Consider the following 19,705-nt stretch of genomic DNA (forward strand, 5'->3'; position numbering starts at 1 on the left):
CCTGGGATGCTGCTAAACATACTCTGAGGCACAGGGAAGCTGCCTGCAACAAGAATTTAAGAGCCCAAACGTCAACACTGCCAAGGTTGACTAATCCTGTTCTCAGGATGACATTATACATCTTAAAGATATCTTAAATATCTTTAACATTTATCTTTAATTAAATATTATAATTTACATCTTTAACTTAAATATGATAACACTTCTATTTATTTATATTTACCTTATATATTTATACTTATAAATAAAATTACATTTACTTAAATATTAGCCTACATTATATAAAATGTAAAACACTTGCCAACTCTTTAGGTTTATGTATCCACTCAGCCATTCCAGACTAAATTCTGACGCTATTGCTTCCAGGTGTAGTCTATCTACACACATGAACAGTACAAAGGCAGTGTTTTAATTTTTGCTTTTGTCTTCTTTTTATTTTAAGCTTACTTTTTCTTACCTTAGTAGTTTCTACAACTGTTTTAAAATCCTTGTGTGATAATTTGAACTTCTGAGTCATCCTGGGGTCAGTAATTGTTGGTCATTTTTTCTCAGGGGGAGTGGGTGACATTATCCTGGTTCAACTTTGGATTGTATCCTAGACATCTGAGATACACTGAGGAAACATACATGCTCCACATAGGCATCGTATGCTATGCCTTTGGAGAATGTTGAAGTTTTGTTTTAGCAGGCAAATAATTTGGTAAGACTTATCTGCAAACTCTAGCACTGTGATGCAAGGCAGCTCAGCTCTGTGGCCAAACTGCCCCCAAGTCAGCCAGAGACTGGAGGCAGTATGCAGGATCAAGGATCCCCTTCTATGGCCAATTCCTGTCCAGAATTCGGCACTCCTCTCCTGCATCTCTGGCTGCCCTAGGCTCCCTCCCTGGCTTTTCCCACCAGAGAGAAAGAGGGCTTTCTACTAGAATGTTAGCTGCTTCACATCAATAATGCCACAACCATGCTACCCTCAGGACAAAGCCCACCCACACATGCAAACACAGGAAACTCATTGTGCCATTCACTTCCTCTAAATATTGACTCCCTTTAAAATATGCTGGTTTTTGTTTACTAACCAGGTAGTTTTGGGTAGATGATTCCACTGTCGTTGATATCTGCAGAAGGGCTTGTGAGATAGGATCTACTCAACCAGAACCAGAAGCAAAACCTAATCATCGCCTTGTGCATATAAAATTTCTAAAGTGCTAGCAGAAGGAATACAGATAAGCTATATGTGTATTTCAGCAAAGAATCTGAAATAATCTTTCTGGATAATTCTTGAATAACAGCATGCTAGAAGTGGAAGAATTCTTGAGATCATTTTGTTCAACACTTTTTCATTCTGCCAACAAGGAAATAAGCTCCTAGCAAGTGTTAAGCCATCAATAATGTATCTGGGATACAACACAAAGTATCTTTACAGCTATGTTTTTATTCTTTCTTTTCAATACCACATCTTTGGGACTAATGGAACTTAAAAAAAAAATTCCTGCATGAGAATATAAAATCCCTTTCCTTTCTCACTTGGCTGCTATACCTTTGCTCTTTAAATTCCATGGTTCCTTATCCCTTTGTCTTGGGCCCCTCAATGCTCACTTATAGAGGGTATCATAAAAGTATGAGGAAGAAGAAAGAAGTAAACTAGCCAGAACAGGGGGGAAAGAACCTAATTTTAGCTACCTGGTCTGACTAACCCATATTAATAAAAGTTAACCCATAGAAACAAATGTGCTAGATGGTTCTTTGGTAGTATCTGAAGCACCCAGTGGATTCAATGGGTTCAATACAATTGTGACGATGGCTCAGAACCTTATTACTAGACATGAAGTTGTTTCTAAGGAGACACGTCCAACAATTAACTCACAATATGCCAGGACTACTTTTATGCACATATTAATGTTTTATCAATGTCATTTTCAAAATTTAAAAATATTTAGAATACATTAACCTTCTGGAAGAAAAGGCTTTTCAGCTGCAGCAGTGAACAAATCATACAAATCTCTGAATGTCAGAGACTGCGATATGAACAACTAATAGAAACATCTTTTAGGCACAGGTAAGACAACTTCACTTGATCTCTCTTCAAAGGAAAGTGATCATTCTCACAAATGAGATAAAATGCTGCGTTGTTTCTAATTACCCATAATTACCAAACATTAACTCACAGCTGAAGAGTAGAGTTCAAACTCTTGCTCAGGAAGGAAGGAATGCCAGCCATCTTCTATCACCTCAAACATGGGCCGGTAGAAGAAAGGATACATCAGAGTGACAGAGTCCAAGGTAGACAATGCCTAGTGACAGAAAGAAAAAAGAAACATGCCATAACTTCAGCACATTCTAACTGAAGAAATGGGAGCAAGCACATGCCTCGCCTAATTATAATTCACACCCATTACAGCTCTCTAACTTTTTACTTATAGACATAGTGATAGTCTTACTGAGCCAATTTCCATGTTTCCAGCATCTAATAAAGCACCTGATATACAACATTCATCCAATACGTATTGTTGAATGAAAAAAAAAAAAGAAAAACTTTGCACACAATGGCACAATTTTCTAGGAGAAAATGAAACTACTCTTCATACAATTTAATAAAGTTTAATAAAAAGACCCAAGAACTTCTAGGGATCAGAGAACAAAGAGTTTTGAGTTATTCAGTGAGGTCTTGGCTAAAATCCAGTTACTAGCTATTTAAACATATGTAAATTATTTATTTGTTTGTTTTGTATGTAAATTATTTATAATGAGTGCCTTATAGTAAGTGCAAACAAAAATGATAAAGCTCAGTGGCCAAAACTCAGTCAAGAGACAGACCACTGGACTCAGGTTCCAAATCTAGCTGTGCAGTAGCAGGTAAGAAGTGGGCAAGTCCATTTATCTCTACACCTCAATTGCTCAACTGTAACAAGGGAGAAATAACAATACCCAGGGGCCCTGTAAGGTTACCGGCAGCATTAAGAGAGATCACATATGCAACAAGCATACATGCAATGCTCCTGGCACATAAGGAAACAAAATGTAATTTTAGTTATCATATGTGAGGAAATTCAATCAATATTCATTTCCTCCATCTTAGAACCAATATGCCAATTAGTGAGGTATTTTCATATCTTTATGCTACAGTGGCCTGGTCTCAAGTTGGGGTAATAACTCTATGGCCCCCAAATGAGACTACATTCATCTGCAGTACTTGAATTTTGGGTAATAAACCAGGAAAACCTGAACAGATGGAGGGACAGACAGATGGAACATCATTCCTCGCCTGGCAGATACATCTTTTTGACAGGGGGTTACAGAAAAAAGCAATACTATGGCTGGGAAAGAAGGGCACCTAATCAATTAGCATAGTTCAAAGGGCAGTAAACTCACTTGGGGGAGGTTATGACAAGTCTCAGAACCCCACAGCTCTCAGAAAGAAGTTACCTCCCTCTAGGTCACAGTAGGGTCTGGCTCACAAAAGGATATGCCCATGATTTCCAATACTACACTGGATATGTAGTTCAGCAGTTTAACAAAAACCATCCCTGTCCAAAGTTATTTATAAACTTTGTCCAAAGGTATTTGTCTTTGGATGCTAACTGCACCAATAGAAGCACAAAAGCACATGCCCACATCTGTCCTAGGTCAGAGCTGCTTTAGTCAGTTCAACTGGTTTTTTTCTTTTCAGTGCTGAGGAAAAAATCCTGGGCCTTGCACATGGCAGCTGCTATTTTAAATGTAAATCAACAACCACTCTGTAGGCAATAAGCATTCACATTTCTACTTGTGATTATGTTTTATGTCACTAGAGATAAGTCTTCTCCTTTAAACAAATTAATGCTAAAAGAACTGAAAACATTTCAATTCTAAAAGGCAGCTGAAACTCAGCAGGAAAAAAGCTTCATCATGCTTCTTTCTACAATTTAGAAAACCGAGTACTTGCCAGTTATTCTTCCAATGGAAGTCTATCTGTGGCAGCAGAATATTTTGGGGTAAGCAGACTCTTCTTGATTATAAAGAACAGGTAGAGGAAGCCTATGCTATTGAGGGACTCACTTATTACCCCTAAATTAAGATGTATGCAGCATGGAGGATCAGGGTTGGATGCCAGGCAAAGGCTGGTGGCCAGGTCTACTGCATGTATTTGCTATGCTATGAAAACATTCAATAGAGCACTCATTTTCAGAGGTCAAATTAGAAAGATAGCTTATTATTTATGACTTTTCAACCCTAAGAGTTTCTACACAATGAGTCAATTTCTAAAGAGTTCTGGGTAATATATACAACCATTTAGGCAACTGATTGGTGTCAGCTGCTATCAAAGCTAAGTGAATGCAATCAATAAGTGGGCAACAAGCTCTGCCCCTTTCTTCACCACTGGCAGCATCTCTAACACCCACCAGCCGGCCATCTCACAGCTCACTAGTCAGAGAGAGAACAATAAAAATGTGGATAGGTCAGTAAAAATCCAACCTCACATTTTCTAACACACACCCCCACCCCCCCACACACATTCATATTCTCTCCCCACCACCACCCACCACCCACCTCCTTTCCCCACCTTCTCTCTCCCTCTCTCTCAACTGAAGAGAGCAGGTGGCATTCCACTGCCCAAATAGTGGAACATAATTTCAACTTAATGCTCTGGAAGTTACAATGCTTTCTCACTCATGTTGAAGAATCTGGCCAAACCAGTGTCATGTTACTTTCAAATGACAACTGTGTAAAACAGTTCACTTCATCTTCTCATTTCCTTAAATATTTAAAGTTTAGCAAATGCACAAAAAAAGGTTACATGCCATTCACTCAGAATGGTAGCTTCTCTATTTCTCTAGTCTTATATCAAAAACAAGCAATGTATCCTACTACTTATAGATTTTTAAGAATTTCTCCCTTTTCTTCCTCTATAATTATCAAGAAAACAATATAAACCCAGAGCTAATTAATAAAATTTAGTGGCAATGATTTGGCCTAAAGTAACTTAAAACTTGAGTGCATACCCAATTTGGTTAGGATGAGGTGAAAATAATATAAGCTCTTCAACTGAAATTTAAATTATTCAAGTAAAATTTCTATTACTTGTGATCTGAACCAATGTTCAATATTCTTTAAGTAAATACAAAGCAAACACATCCTGTTGTAAGCAAACTGATGAAAATGAATGTAAACGGAAAAGTAAAGGGAAATTCATTTACTAAAAAACAAGACTACAACCACAGGTGATAGTGACTTGCTTTAGTCGTGAGGATCTGTTGCAGTGATGTGGACTTATTATACACAACTGAATGGTACCTGTAGACATGTTTAAGACAGTAAATATTATATGGATATTTTTCCCACAAATTCTTACCATTAAACTTCTGTAAATGACAGAAGGCACTCAAATGGTAGCTATATTCACACATATTATACTAAGCACTCCACAAAAATCAACTAATAACATTCTTACAACCTTAAAAGTTAGGAAATATTATTCTCCTTTTACAAAAAAGTAAAAAACTAGTTGTCAGAGAGATTAAAAACTTTGCCCATGGTCATAAGCTACCAAGCAATAAAGTCAAGAATCAAACTGTATTATAACAAGAATCATATTACATTATTAATATTTCTATCCAAAGGTATAGGGTTGTATCTATTACAAAAGATATACTAATATATTAAGAAAAAAATCTGTGTGTAGTTACTTTCCTGGAAGAGAAAAAAGGAAACACTCTCATTAATGGTTCTCAATGTTTGAGGAAGCCCTCAGAAGGCGGGGGAATGGTGTGAGTCAATGGGGGCTTCTACATCCCCCAATACATAGTCACTGTAATGTGACCCAAATCAATTCTAGCTGTTATTTATTTTATTGGCTTAAAATTCCACATATGATGCTATTTGAAAAAAAAAAACCCTTTGGAGCATCAAAAAAAAAGTTGATCAACTGTCTTTGATTCAGAGAAAAATATTAAGATTTAAATAATAAACATGGGGGCTGGGGATGTGGCTCAAGCGGTAGCGCGCTTGCCTGGCATGCATGCGGCCCGGGTTCGATCCTCAGCACCACATACCAACAGAGATGTTGTGTCCGCCGAGAACTAAAAAATGAATGTTGGAGAATTCTCTCTCTCTCTCTCTCTCTCTCTCTCTCTCTCTCTCTCTCTCTCTCTCTCTCTCCCTCTCCCCCCTCTCTCACTCTCTCTTTAAAAAAAAAATAAAATTAAATAAATAAATAAATAAATAATAAACATGAAATGTCAAACAAGACTGTAAAGTTTCTCCCCTACAACTACAACAAGAACCCCTTTACTAAATTCTCTAAATTTTCCCCATTAACTACATACTCGTAGATACTCAAGTAAAACAATATCTATTATTTGACCACTATGAACCCATGGAAATTCTATAAAGTCCCTGGAATGCAATTCCACAGAAATCTAAGCAGTTCATGGAATAAGGGTTACTCATATAAAATGATTAACACTAAAAACTGCTATATGTCAAAACAGTCCCATGACACTCAAGTAAACAATGAGTCAGGATAAGGCTTTTCCTGTCAGTTTTCAGTATCTGAATCACAAAACATGATAAAACAGCTGAATTCAGTCAGAATGTAACTTTTTTCTTTCTACCAGATTTTGCTTCCAAATTACTTACCTCAATGGAACTGGCTATATTTAAACATTCCTCCATTCCAGGAATATCCAACTGAATAATTCGAAAATCTTTACATTTTATGATGATAGTACCCAGAGATCCCACAAATCTGTAAGAAATTACAAATCATACTTAGGAATACATACATTCCTAATTTTAAATATATGATTATTTCTTTGGAAAAAAATGCAATTGCAATCAACAACTTTATCTAAGAATCAAGTTTGCATCACTAAAATGTTAGCCATAAAGTATTTAAAACACATGTACCTAAAATTTTTTCAAATTTGTAAAATAATTCACATTAGGTTAAGTCATTTAATGAAGATTACTTGGAATCTTACTCCAAAGCACAGGAAAAAAGATCTGTAATTAACATGTTAAGCATCTGTAGAGAAATGTTCTGCAGCATAGGAAAATTGTTATTTCAGATTGTATCTACTTCTAAGATTAGAGAAGCTCATTAAATATCTCTTTTCAATATTTAAAACTATGCACTTGTAAGAGAGAAGACCCAAATAAGCAAAATTAGAGATGAAAAAGAAGATATCACTACAGACACTTCTGTAATCCAGAGCATCATTAAGAACTATTTTGAGGACAGGGGTTGTATGTAGCCCAGTGGCAGAGCCTAGCATGTTGTGAGGCACTAGTCGATCCTTAGCACCACATAAAAATAAACAAATAAATAAAAGCATTCTGTCCATCTACAACTACAAAAACATTTTTTAAAAATGTTTTGGGGGGGGCTGGGGATGTGGCTCAAGCGGTAGCGCGCTCGCCTCATATGCGTGCGACCCGGGTTCGATCCTCAGCACCACATACCAACAAAGATGTTGTGTCCGCCGAGAACTAAAAAATAAATATTAAAAATTCTTTAAAAAAAAATGTTTTGGGGGGCTGGGATTGTGGCTCAGCGGTAGAGTGCACACCTAGCACAAGCAAGGCCCTGGGTTCAATCCTCAGCACCACATAAAAATAAATAAAATAAATAAAATAAAGGTATTGCGTCCAACTACAACTAAAATATAAATATTTTTAAAAAGAACAATTTTGAAAATCTATACTCCAATAAACTGGAAAATCTAGAAGATACTGACTAACAATTAGATATATATGACCTGCACATATATTGAATCAGGGAAATATAGAAAACCTAAACAGGCCAATATCAAGTAATGAAATTGAAACAGCAATTAAAAGTCTTCCAACAAAGAAAAGTCTAGAAACATGGATTCTCAGCTGAGTTCTACCAGGTCTTTAAAGAAGAACACCACACTTTCTCAAATTACTCCATGAAATTGAAAGGGAGAGAACACTTCCAAATATATTCTATGAAGCCAATATAACTCTGATGCCAAAACCAGTAAAAGACACATCAAGGAAAGAAAACCCAGATGAATCTATATTCCTGATGAACTCAGATACAGAAATCCTTAGCAAATTATTAGCCGACAGTATTCAGAAACACATCAAGAAGATAATACACCATGAACAAGTGGGTTTCATCCCAGGGATGCAAGGTTGGTTCAACACACACAGATCAATAAATGTAATTCACCACCTAAATAGAATTGAGGACAATAATCATATGATCACCTCAACAGATACAGAAAAGGCCTTTGCTAAAATCCAGCACTCATTCATGTTAAAAATGCTAGACACACTAGGGTGAAACAGAACTTACTTCAACATTATAAAAGCTATGTATGACAAATCCAAAGTCAAAATCATACTGAATGGAGAAAAACTGAAAGAACTGCCTTCAAAATCAGGACCAAGACAACTACTATTCAACATAATTCTCAAAACTCTAACCAGAGCAATCAGACAAGAGAAAGAGATTAAAAGGTTACAAATGACATGATCCTTTATGGAAAAGACTCAAAAAAAACTCCACTATAAGACATCTAGAGCTGATAAATGAATTCAGCAAAGTAGCAGGATATAAGATCAACACTCATAAATCAACAGGCTTCCTATACTCCAACAACAATTATACAAAGAAAGAAATCAGGAAAACACTCCCTTTAAACCTCAAAAAAAAAAAAAAAAACAAAATAAAATACTTAGGAATTAATCTAATCAAGGAGGTAAAAGATCTCTACAATGAAAATAATAGACACTAAAGAAAGACATTTAAGAAGAACTTAGAAGATAAAAAGAACTCCCATGCTCTTGGATAGGCAGAATTAATATTGTCAAAATGGCCCATACTACCAAAAGCAATATATGGATTCAATGCAATCCTCATGAAACACCTCTGACATTCTTCACAGAACTAGAAAAAAAAAAAAGTCCTTAAATTCATTTAAAAGAATAAGAGACTCAAGAATAGCCAAAGCAATTCTAAGAGATAAGAGTAAGGCAGGAGACATGAAGACACCTGATCTCAAGTTATACTACAGAGCTATGGTAACAAAAACAACCTGGTATTAGCACCCAAATAGACATGAAAACCAATGGAATGGAAGACAGAGACAAACCCACATACATGGCAGCCATCTGACACTTAACAAAGAAACCAAAAATACACACTGAAGAGCCTTTTTAACAAATGGTTTGGGAAAACTGGATAGTTATATGTGGAAAAATGAAATTAGACCCCATCTCTCACCAGCACAAAACTCAAATCAAAAGATCAAAAACTGAGGAATTAGATCAAGAAATTTGCAACTGCTAGAAGAAAACACAGAGTCAACACTTCATCATATAGATGCAGGTACCAGCTTCCTCAACAAGACCCCTAAAGCCCAAGATATAAAACCGTAAATCAATAAGTAGGATGTCATCATATTAAAAAGCTGTATTTGTATTATTTATAGAAATAAATTCTAAAAAGTAAAAAATAAAGATGCAATTCCTCAAAAGACACAAACTACCAAGGAACATTCAAGAAGAAATAGTCTGACTAGTTCTGAATCTATTAAAGAAATTGAAATTTCCTTAAAATCCTCCCCACAAAGAAAACTCCAGCCCCAGATGGCTTCACTGATGAATTCAACAAGACGTTTAATGGGAAAACACTTCCAATTCAAGACAAACTCTTCCAGCAAATTGAAGAGAAGGGAATTACTTCTTAAGTTATTCCACAAGACCAGTATTATCCTAATACAAAAAACAGACAGACATTACAAGAAAAGAAAGCTACAAACCAATATCCATCATGAACATAAATGCAAAATTTCTAACCAAAACACTGGTAATCAAATCCTACAACATACAAAGAGGACAAAAAATCACGACTAATTGGGGTTTTTCCCAGGAATGCAATGTTAGTTGAACATTTGAAATCAAGTTATCCATCACATGGACAAACTAAAAAGAGAAAAACCTCATATCTTCTATCTCAACAGATACAGAGAAAGGCGTGACAAAATCTCACATCTGTTCTTGCTTAAAATCAAAACAAACAACAACAACAAAATCTTTCAACAAAATAGAAACAGAAGGTAAAAACAACTTTCTCAGCTTGTTAAGAGCAATTACATTAAAAAAAAAATCTAAGCCTAATAGCCCACTTAATGGTGAAACAATGATTTCTTTCTGCAGTAAGATCAGGAATAACACTGAAAGATTCACTCCAACTTCATCTATCCAACATTGTACTGAAAATTATAGCCAGTGCAGGAAGGCCAGAAGAACAAATAAAAGATACCCATGTTAAAAAAGAAGACAATTGTATTCACAGATGATATGACTGTGTATTTAGAAAATCAAATGGGGGCTGAGATTGTGGCTCAGAGGTAGAGTGTTTGGCTACCACGTATGAGGCACTGGGTTCTATTCTCAGCACCACATATAAATAAATAAAGTCCATTGACAACTAAAAATATATATATTTTTTAAAACAAATCCACATTTCTTGCAAAACATTAGTATTAAAAAAGAAAAGAAAATCCAATGGATTGAAGGTAGAGCTTAGTAAGGTAGAGCACTTGTGTAGCATGCACAAGTTTAATTCCCATCACCATAAAATGAATTTCACAGAAATCCTCTCATTGAAAAACATGTTCAATGAAAGTACAAAAAAATGGTTCACTACTCACAGTTCCCAAGAGGAGGGGGAACAACATGCCACACCACATAAGGCCACACAGTGTGCTCTAGGTCAGTCAGAAAGAAGGAACAAGGAGAAAGCATGGGGCCAGGGTCTTCACAGTGGTTTCCACAGGAAGGAATGTGTAAGGCAGTGGACAAGCTTAGCAAATTTAGGATTGGACAGTATGACTAATTTTGGTGGGCTCTAGGATATAGGGATGGGCCTTCCTCATGTGGTATGTGGCCCTGTCATTATTGACGCCAGGGGGATAGTGGTCCTGACTCACAGGGGAATGAATATACCTGGATGTGGTTGGTTTGCCCATCAAAGGCATCGCGCAGGCAAGTTGTTTGCTATCTCTAGGAATAAGCTAATCCTAGGAGGGACAGTCAATTCCCACATTTACAAGGCCCTAAGATGTTGAAGTATCATGAAATATACAAAATAAGAAGCATGACTAATGCAAACGAACAAATGGAAATTGAAATTAAAATAACAGCACTAGGGTCTGGGGCTATGGCTCAGTAGTAGAGTGCTTGCCTGGCACACGTGAGGCACTGGTTCGATCCTCAGCACCACATAAAAAAATAAAAGTATTGTGTCCACCTACAACTAAAAAAATACACAAAAGTTAATCAATTTAAAAAAATAACAGCACTAGAAGTAATATTAAAATATAAAATATACATAAGAAAAGCTGACCAAAGAATTTAAAGACCTAAGTGAAAACCACAAACTTGGCTGAAAAAATATTAAAAGATTTTAAAAAGTAAATGGAAAAATATATTTTGTTCATAGGTTGCCAGACTCAAGATTTTAAGAAGTCAATTCTACCCAAATTAATCTACTGATTCAACATATTCTAATGCAAATCATTGCAGGCCTTTATGTAGAAATTTAAAAGCTGATTCTAAAAACTAAATGAAAATGCAAATAACATCACACAGCCAACCAACTTTGAATAAGAACAAATGTGTAAAACTTTGAGCTGGTTGGTTAATACTACATAGTTTTAAGACTTAATAGAAACCTACAGTAGCTTATGGTGTGATAATGGCATGAAGAGAAACAAATGGATCAATGAAACAGAAAAAGCGAGTCCAGAAATAAACCCAGTTTTATTTTTTATTTTTTTTTTTTTAATATTTATTTTTCTTAGTATTTGGTGGACACAACATCTTTGTATGTGGTGCTGAGGATCGAACCCGGGCCGCACGCATGCCAGGCGAGCACACTACCGCTTGAGCCACCTCCCCAGCCCTAAACCCAGTTTTAAATGGACAAAGATGCAAAGACAATTTACTGAAGAAAGAGCAGAGTTTCAACAAATTATGCTGGAATGATAAAATGTCCACTAAAACAAAAATGGATTCCATACCATGAACTATACACAAAAAGTAACACAAAATGGAATCTTACACCTCAATGTACTACCTAAAACTATAAAAGTGCTAGAAGAAAACATGGAAGAAAAACCTTAGTGAACTTGGGTTTAGCAAGACACAAAAATCTCAATCTACGCATGAATAAACCCATAAACTAGACTTCTTCAAAACCTGAAATGACTATTCTTTGAAAGACATGTTACACATTTACATAGTGTCCCTGTCCCCCTCCCCCTCTCCCCCCTCCCCCCTCCCTCCCTCCCTCCCTCTCTCTCTCTCTCTCTCTCTCTCTCTCTCTCTCTCTCTCTCTCTCATAAGAAAGCAAACAAGCCAATTACAAATGGGTAAAACATCTGAGCAGACCCTTAGTGAAAAAGGCCCTGGATAGCAATAAATACATGAAAATCAGTTCCATGACATTAATCATAAGAAAGATGCAAACTTAAATCACACTCAGATTCACACTTATCAGAAGAGCTAAAATTTAAAAGACAAACCATATCAAGTGGTGGTGAGGATATGAAGGACCAGAACTCCCATACTGGGCTGGAAGCACTTGGCAGTTTTTTAAAAAGTTAAACATACACCTCTGATCCAACCATTCCACTCTGAAGTAAATCCCCCTCCATAATCAACTTTATGTTCATACAAAGACTTGCATAAAAATGTTCACTGTCCCTTTACTCAATAGTCCCAAAATAGAAACTATTCATCTCCATCAGTAGGTTAACAAATTGTGAACTACAACACAATAGAATACTAGTTAGCAACTACTGTTAGTAAAGAGTACTGTATGATTTATGACTAATACAAACTTCTATAAAAAGGAAATTAACCTGTGGATATCTGAGAAAGGGAGGAAAAAAGGGATTACAAAATGACACCATTTGGTGATGGTTTCCAAAACATGGACACACAGCAAAACAACAAATTTTACAATTTAATTATGTACGCTTTATTGTATATCAACAATACCTCAATAAAGCTGTTTTCAAAATCCCTCTCATTCTGCTTGCACTGGAAATAAAATACACACAATAATCAAATTCTGTTTAAAAAATAGCACTTAAAAGAGAGACATACAGGACTATCCTTTTGTAAATTTCCACATCATCTATTTTTATCAGACCAACTCCTTTTTAAAAATTACTGTTAGTCTGATTGTCTTTATCTAATGTTACAAAGTACAATGGATGGCTGCAGGAGTTAAAAATAATTGTTACTTTTGTAAACAAAAATGCTATGGAGCAGAGCCCCACTGGAGGCTGAAATGGGAAGATCACAAGTTCAAGGCCAGTTTCAGAAATTTAGGGAGGCCCTAAGCAACTTAGCAAGAACCTTTCTCAAAATAAGAAATAGAAAGGGCTACAGATGCAGCTCAATTGCAAACACCCCTGGGTTAAATCCCCAGGACCAAAAAAAAAAAAAAAAAAAGGCTATGAACAATTATTCTTTAGTCATTCATCTAATGTTTCTACCAGTTACTGCTGAAGACTACTGAGTCAAGAAAATTTTTTAAAAGTATAAGAGTTCCCCCAAAATTCCCTCAATTCACATCAATTGTCAAATTCTATCCTATTTTATTATTTTCTCCTATTGTCCTATTCATGCCCTGTATATATGCCTATCATAACACTTTAAATACTTCATTACACTTACTAGTTTATTCTTACCTTATAAGAATTAAACATATAAAATAATTCTTTAAGGTAAAAGTCATGTTTGAATAATTTTTCTATAGCCTCTGCCCCATTGCATTTTTGTTTACAAAAGTAACAATTATTTTTAACTCCTGTAGCCATCCATTATACTTTGTAACATTAGATAAAGCCACTGGTAAAAAGTACCAAAAAGTTTGTGGTCTAGTTAACAATAAAACACCAGGGTCAATATCCTAGTTTTGATATTATATTACATTTATATAAGACGGCCCCATTGGGGGAAGCTGAGCCAAGAACTAACAGACCTGTGTACACTATTTTTGCAACTTCCCTGTGAGCCTGCACTTATTTTAAATAAAATTTTGTCTGTCTTTTGTTTTGGTGCTGGGGATCAAATCTGGAACCTTATGCATGCTAAGCAAATGCTCTACCACAGTTATGTCACCAGCCTAAAGTAAAGTTTCTTCAAATCCTATGAAAATGGCAAAATCTCAAAAAGTACATGGTCTATTAGATAGGTTCACACAGTTGCCAACCTTTTTAGAAAGAAGAGGAAGCTAAGCACAGTGTCTTACATCTGTAATTCCAGCTACTTGGGAGACAGAGGCAGAAAGATGACCCTAGTGCAGGAATTCCAGATCAATCTGAGCAATACAACAAGACCACAACTCAGAAGAAGATAAGGAGGAAGGAATAGGAGGAGGAGGAGGAATAGGAGGAGGAGGAGAAAGGGGGAAGGAAAAAGAAGAGGAGCAACTAGCACTACTGGATTTTAAGTCATCATAAACCCATAGAAGTAAAAAGAGTATGGTAATGAAAAGATTTACAAGCCAACAGATTAGGGGAGAGCGAGCTCAGAAACAGACACACAATATAAGAACTTCATATATGACTGGTGTTAGAAGACAATGTTAAGAACACTGGCTTGCTTAATGGAGAAAAAGCGTTGAGTTCCTATCACATTTGAAATAAAGGCAGAATTCAAATGAAATATAGACCTACAAGTGATGGGTAAAACTAAGAGCCATTATAAAAAAAATGTGAAGAACACTGTGGTAACTTTGAGACAGTGAAGGAGTTCTTAAGACTCATGAAGCACACACCATAAAATAAAAAATTTATGAATTTGCATTAAAATTAAGAACTTTGGTTCAACAAAGGACAGACCAGAAAAGTTAACAGTTGAGTGACAAACTAGGAACAGCTGTCTGCAATGACTAACTGGAGAATCAATAACCACAGAGCATACAAGGAACCCCTACAAACTGTCATTTTGAGAGCAAAGTAGCAATGAGATATGTACCCACTTTATGGTCAATTCCATACTAAGCACAATCTCAGAAAAACTCTTGCACGAGAAAAGGATGGGACATGATATTCATCAGGGTTGTGACATCAAGGAGCTGGAAGTTATGGAAAAGGTCTGAAAAGTAAAATGTCTCAGATACTTTGGAATTCAGTGTTAACATCAGAAACGGTGAAGTAGCTATACATATAGCAGTATGAAGAGATCCTGAAAAAGGATACTGAGTTAAAACATTAAGAAACAGAACAAGATCTCTGGTATAATGCGGATCAAGTAAACTACACACCCATGCACAACAGTGCTAGCTACCTTACAGAACACCTAATATGGCTGCCTACAGGAATTGTGCAGGATGGGAGAAATGGGGGTGAAAATAGGGAGGGAGAATAAAATAAAAAACAAAACCTTTACTGAGTCAATCATGAATATGATGAGTCATCAATCCAATAGGATTATCTCAATTTTCTGCATCAGAAGTCCATAAAAGGAAAAGGCCAACAATGTACAACAAAGTATTCTAGAGACTTACAAAGCATTATTCAAATGTAAGTTGCTACCTGATATCAGAGGGCTTATCTTCTTTTTAAGTGACAAAACTGAGGTTCAGAGAAGTGAAGTATCTTGCCCAAGGACACCTACCTAATATGAGGTAAAACCAAAGGAATCATTCTTAATGACTTTCTCTTTCTCACTCCATTTACAGTTCATCAGCAGGGCATGCAGTGCAACCTTCAAAACACACCCCAAATCTAACTACCTATTCTAAGTCACCATCATCTTTTATCTCAACTACTCAGTCGTCTCCTAACTGGATCTGCTGCTTCCACCTTTGCTCCTCAATAATGCATTTTCTGAGTCAGGGCCTCACTAATTTGCCAAGATTGGCCTTGAACTTGCAATCCTCCTGCCTCAGATCCCACATTGCTGAGATGACAAGCTATTACAGGCACATGCCACCATGCCGGCTATTGATTTATATAATATCTGTTGATTTATGTAATAGTCCATCTCCTCCACTAGAACATAAGCTCCTGTCAGTATCAGTCACCATGGCACCTGCAGAACCCAGATAATGCTCAGCATGTAAAAGATACACAAAAGTAAATATTTCTTGAGAATAACAATTAAACTCTGACCTGGCCATGATCATGCTCTTTCTACTACAGGGAAAGGATCAATATGTCTACAGTTTGTCATTTTCCCATAACAGATTAAAAAGTCCAGCTTTACATACTTCTTCTTTATCACCTGATAAAGCTCAATAAATGCTACTATGGGAAAATAAATGAGTGAAAAGTAACCATAAATAGAAGTCAATCAGAAAAGAGAGTTGATGATCATGGAGACACTACTAATATGACCATTCAGTGGTCAATCTGACTTCTTATGTGCCTACAGGCCAAGCCATGGTTACAAGTTTTGAAGGAAATAATCAGATGTGAGCCCTGGCTTCAAAAAGCTAATATGTATCTAAGTATCAAAATGCAAATATGAATATATGCCTATGAAAAAAGAGATAATTAAGAGATATTGGATTTCAAGGTGAGGGGACCTGCTTTCAATTATGGAATTAACAGAACCTGTGAAGGAGATGGCAGTCAAACTGGTTAAACTGAAACAGATGAAAGCCTATGAACTTCTGAAAGACAAGAACTACAATTCTATTCATCCTGGTGTCTTTAATACCTCACAAAACATTTGGAACCTAATGGCATTTGATAAATGTCTAACAAACTTGGGGAGGGACAAAGTATTCTTCCAAAGGAAAAGGTAATAAAATACAGAGACAAGAGAATGCAGGATTTATATGAGCCACAAAAAGTCCTGAGGACTGGCTACAAAAAGGGGTCATGAAAGAAAATGCAAACAAGGTTCATGAAAAAGAACAGACAAAACAAACAAAAAAAAAAGTGTAAGGAAAGTGGGGTAGGCCTAGAACATGAACTACAGAAAAAGTTGTTGTCATTCATGTATTCAGTGTAAATTGTGTGCCTTCTCCTCGCAGAATACACAGGAACATCAGGAAGATGGGAAATTTAAGTGTAGATGGAAGTATAACTTTGATTTTCAACAATGCTTTGCAAAGATAAAAAGTAGTGCAAAAGAGGGGCTGGGGATGCGGCTCAAGCGGTAGCACGCTCGCCTGGCATGCGTGCGGCCGGGGTTCGATCCTCAGCACCACATACAAACAAAGATGTTGTGTCCGCTGAGAACTAAAAAATAAATATTAAAAATTCTCTCTCTCTCTCTCCTCTCTCTCACTCTCTGTTTAAAAAATAAATAAATAATAAATAAATAAGTAGTGCAAAAGAGAGAGAGAGAGAGAATTAATTAGTTCATACTTTTCCTTAATAGCCAACCTTGCTCTTTACAAAGACTGAACCACCGAGTAAATGCATAGGAGACATTATAATCTCCCGTTATTAAAATGATGACCCAGAAGAAATAAAATATAAACTGAACATTTTAAGGGGGAAATAAAAGAGTTTGTGGCATGTAGTTACTCAATACTTCATATTCAGTTCTTTAAATTTTCCGTAAGAGTGGTGAAGACTGGGGCTGGGGTGGTGGCTCCGTGGTAGAGCGCCTGCCTAGCATGTGTGAGGCACTGGGTTTGATTCTCAGCACCACATATAAATAAAATATTTTTTTAAAAAGTGAAGACTTTAATCTAAACCCTATCCAATCACAATTTCATGAACTGACAGTCGACAACGATCCAAGGAATGTGATGGGGCAAGGAGAAAGAAACTTAAAACACTGAAAATCCATCCAAATGATGCTATGTACCAAAAATGATCATCAGGATGACAGCAACCACGTGATCTCCGGAGACCTTCACCAGGTCCAACAGAAACCAGGTCTCACTGGATGGGGCTTTCGGAACCTAGGCCACTGAGGGCTCGCTGGGCAGGCGGGCCGGCTGGCGGGGCGGCCGGTGCCAGGAAAGCCTCGCCGCGTCTCCTCGGGCGCCCACCGCAGGATCCCGGCTCCGCGGGGACGGGGCGCGAGGGCCACTCACCGCTTGTCGATGGCGTCGATGTTTGAATGGAGGAGCCACAGCTCCTCCGTGTTGTCCTGCCGCGAGGACAGGATGAGGTGGTGGCCCGTCAGACACAGGGTCCCCTCGACCGCCGGATAGAAGGGCCGGTGCAGCACCACGTTGTCCACCCGCGGGGTCTTAATCAGCTCCGCAAACTCCATGTTGCCCCAGCGGCCGGAGCCGGGCGCCCGCCGAGCCCAGGGCCTGGAGGCGGCTGCCCCGCCGCAGGGCTGGAGAGAAGGACCGGCGCAGGGCTGGCCGGCGGGGCGGGGTCCGGGGCGGGGAGGCCGCGCCCCGCCCCAGGAGCGGTGGGCGCGGCGAGGCCTGCGGGCTCCGCGCTGGCCGCGGAAAGCCCGGGCCGCAGCCAGGCCAGGCCCTCCCGCACTTCTCCGTCACCCAGGCCCGGGGCACGGCCACAGGGAGCGCTGCCGCCACCCAGCCACCCAACTTAGCCGCCGCCGGGGCTGAGGACAGAAGGAGAAGGCCGCTTTGGGACCAGCTTCCTAGCGAGTGCCGCTAGGGACTCCTGGCGGAAGCAGCTACTCGTAGCGGGAGCCTACGGCAACTCCGGGCGGAAGTAGCGGAGGTCAGAACTCGGAAGACTTAGGGGTGAGAACCGGAAAAATGGTCCCCACCTAGGTCCGGTAGAAACGCCTCCGGAAACACAGCCAGACCTGAAGATTTGCGTTCCTATGCGGGGAAAGATTTTCTTTGCCTTCCTGCCTTTCCGTCACGTTCCTCGTCCTCTGTGTGCGTTCCTTATGAGAAGAGGCCTGGGAAGATGGGCCTACGACTAGAGGTTCTGTCCCGCTTCCCTCCACGTGCATAGTACCCCCTCAAGGGCTCCTCGGAGCGTTGGGCTGCCGAAGACTGTGACGAAGCCCGTGCATTCGCCGTGAGGGTGTCTAGTGGACGGTCCGGCACCGCCGGGGCCGCGGAGAAGCAGCCGCCGCAGCCCCCGAGCTCCGCGCACGGTGGTGACCGCGAACAAGAAGAGGCATGGAGATAGCTGTGAGAAGGACCTAGGTGTGGGTGCAGACACTCCCTCGCACCCTAGGAGGAAGCTCGGGCCACTTGCCTGAGGCCACCTGGTCATTCTGCGCGGAGCCCCGACTCCCATCTAGAGCTACGAAATGCAAGGCATTGGTCGCCACCCATGGCCTCTCCGCTAGGTGCAATCGAGCTGAACTGCAGCTGGACACCTAAATCATGCCAGCGAATTAAATTATATAATTTATCCTCGCTTGTTCCTCCCCCTTTTAAACCGACATTGTTATTCTAAAATGGAAAGTATATTTTGAGTCCTGGTCTGCTTTTACTCTATAGCCTTTGAAGCCTCACCCTGTGGTCCTAGGAACAGTGAGTTGGCCAAAGTCTCAAAGAGTATTCAAAGATAACATGACCTCATCTGCTTACCCAACACTTGTCCCTGCTTTAGTCCTTCCTAAAATGTCCTCAAAGCTAAGCACTGTATAACACAGTTATTCTTGAGTGTCCAATTTAAATTATTTCTCTAAGAAAGAAAAGAACCAACAGAGAAGGGGTGGTGAAGGAAATTATTTAGGAAGCTATTTTTTAAAAACTTGAATTTTTTATCGTCTTATTTGGACCTTCATAACAATTACCAGTTGTGAAAGGGAGAATTTCTGTCAGAAT

The 19,705-nt window shown here is 38.4% G+C and overlaps 1 protein-coding gene across 1 annotated transcript in view; it reads right to left on the bottom strand.

Annotated features, from left to right (window-relative positions):
* Window positions 1-19,298, bottom strand: part of Mtmr9 (myotubularin related protein 9) — a 45,867-nt gene extending 26,569 nt beyond the window's left edge. Inside the window, exons 1-3 of the mRNA XM_026398862.2 lie at window positions 18,029-19,298; window positions 6,613-6,721; window positions 2,163-2,288 (exon numbers count right to left, since the gene is read on the bottom strand). Coding sequence (XP_026254647.2) covers window positions 2,163-2,288; window positions 6,613-6,721; window positions 18,029-18,210 — 417 coding nt within the window. The 5' untranslated portion in view covers window positions 18,211-19,298. The remainder of the gene's footprint in view (window positions 1-2,162; window positions 2,289-6,612; window positions 6,722-18,028) is intronic.
* Window positions 19,299-19,705: the final 407 nt, after the last annotated feature.

The sequence above is a fragment of the Urocitellus parryii genome, chromosome 14, assembly GCF_045843805.1.
Source record: "Urocitellus parryii isolate mUroPar1 chromosome 14, mUroPar1.hap1, whole genome shotgun sequence".
In the NCBI taxonomy this organism is placed as follows: Eukaryota; Metazoa; Chordata; class Mammalia; order Rodentia; family Sciuridae; genus Urocitellus; species Urocitellus parryii.